Raw genomic sequence first — 898 nt, forward strand, 5'->3', positions numbered from 1 at the left:
CAGCAGCAGCAGACGCTGCAGCTCCTGCACCTGTCGCTCTAGCTTCTCCTCCTGCAGTTGTGGCTGCAGCTGCTGCTGCCGCTGCTGCTTCTGCTTCTCAAGCTCCTATTCCTGAACCTCTTATTGATCCTGCACCTGTAGTTTCTCCTCCTGCACCTGCTGTAATTTCTCCTGCAGCTGCTATTACTCAACCTGCAGCTGCTGTTATTCCTCAACCTGCAGCTGCTATTCCTACTCCTGCACCTGCTGTTATTCCTCAACCTGCAGCTGTAATTTCTCCTCCTGCACCTGCTGTTATTCCTCAACCTGCAGCTGTTATTCCTCAATCTGCAGCTGTCACTTCTCCACCAGCAGCTGTAATGTCCCCTCCTCTCGCTGCTATCCCTCCCTCTGTAGCTCCAACTATCGCTGCTGCTGCTGCTGCTGGTCAGGCTGCTGCTCCAGCTGCCGGTAAGTACACTGCTCCGACATTCCTTATTCCTATGCACAATAAACAATTACACATTTTTATTACTTTCCTTTCAGGGTTATCTCCTTTCGGATCTCCTTACAGGGTTATATAGGGTTATAAATATTTTGTAACATTCTTATTCCGTCATGCAATGCACATCTTTATCACATTCAACTCACTTCATTAACTATGCCGTATATGCCGTAAGATCTTTATTTCATTATCCATACACTTGTTTATTCCATTATTTATATTAATTCTAAAATACATAATCATTACGTACTCAATATACATGTTTATTACATGCCGTTTAAGGTCATTATACCTATGCCATAAAAGAACAACATAGTGGATCACTTCATCGGCAAAACAAAAGCTCATTGTAAAGAGTATTTCTTGTCAGAGTAATTAATTATTCTTTGAAGGGCTGGTCGTTAGAGTTTCTCT

The 898-nt window shown here is 43.3% G+C and overlaps 1 protein-coding gene across 1 annotated transcript; it reads left to right on the forward strand.

The window, feature by feature from the left end:
* Positions 1–57: 57 nt before the first annotated feature.
* Positions 58–450, forward strand: LOC108682078 (splicing factor 3A subunit 2-like; the record flags this gene model as incomplete). Its single annotated transcript, XM_018171191.1, has 1 exon — positions 58–450. A coding segment is annotated over one exon (393 nt), but the record flags the coding sequence as incomplete, so codon positions are not given.
* Between the last annotated feature and the right edge of the window lie 448 nt (positions 451–898).

The sequence above is a fragment of the Hyalella azteca genome, unplaced genomic scaffold (genome assembly GCF_000764305.2).
Source record: "Hyalella azteca isolate HAZT.00-mixed unplaced genomic scaffold, Hazt_2.0.2 contig3497, whole genome shotgun sequence".
NCBI lineage: Eukaryota > Metazoa > Arthropoda > Malacostraca > Amphipoda > Hyalellidae > Hyalella > Hyalella azteca.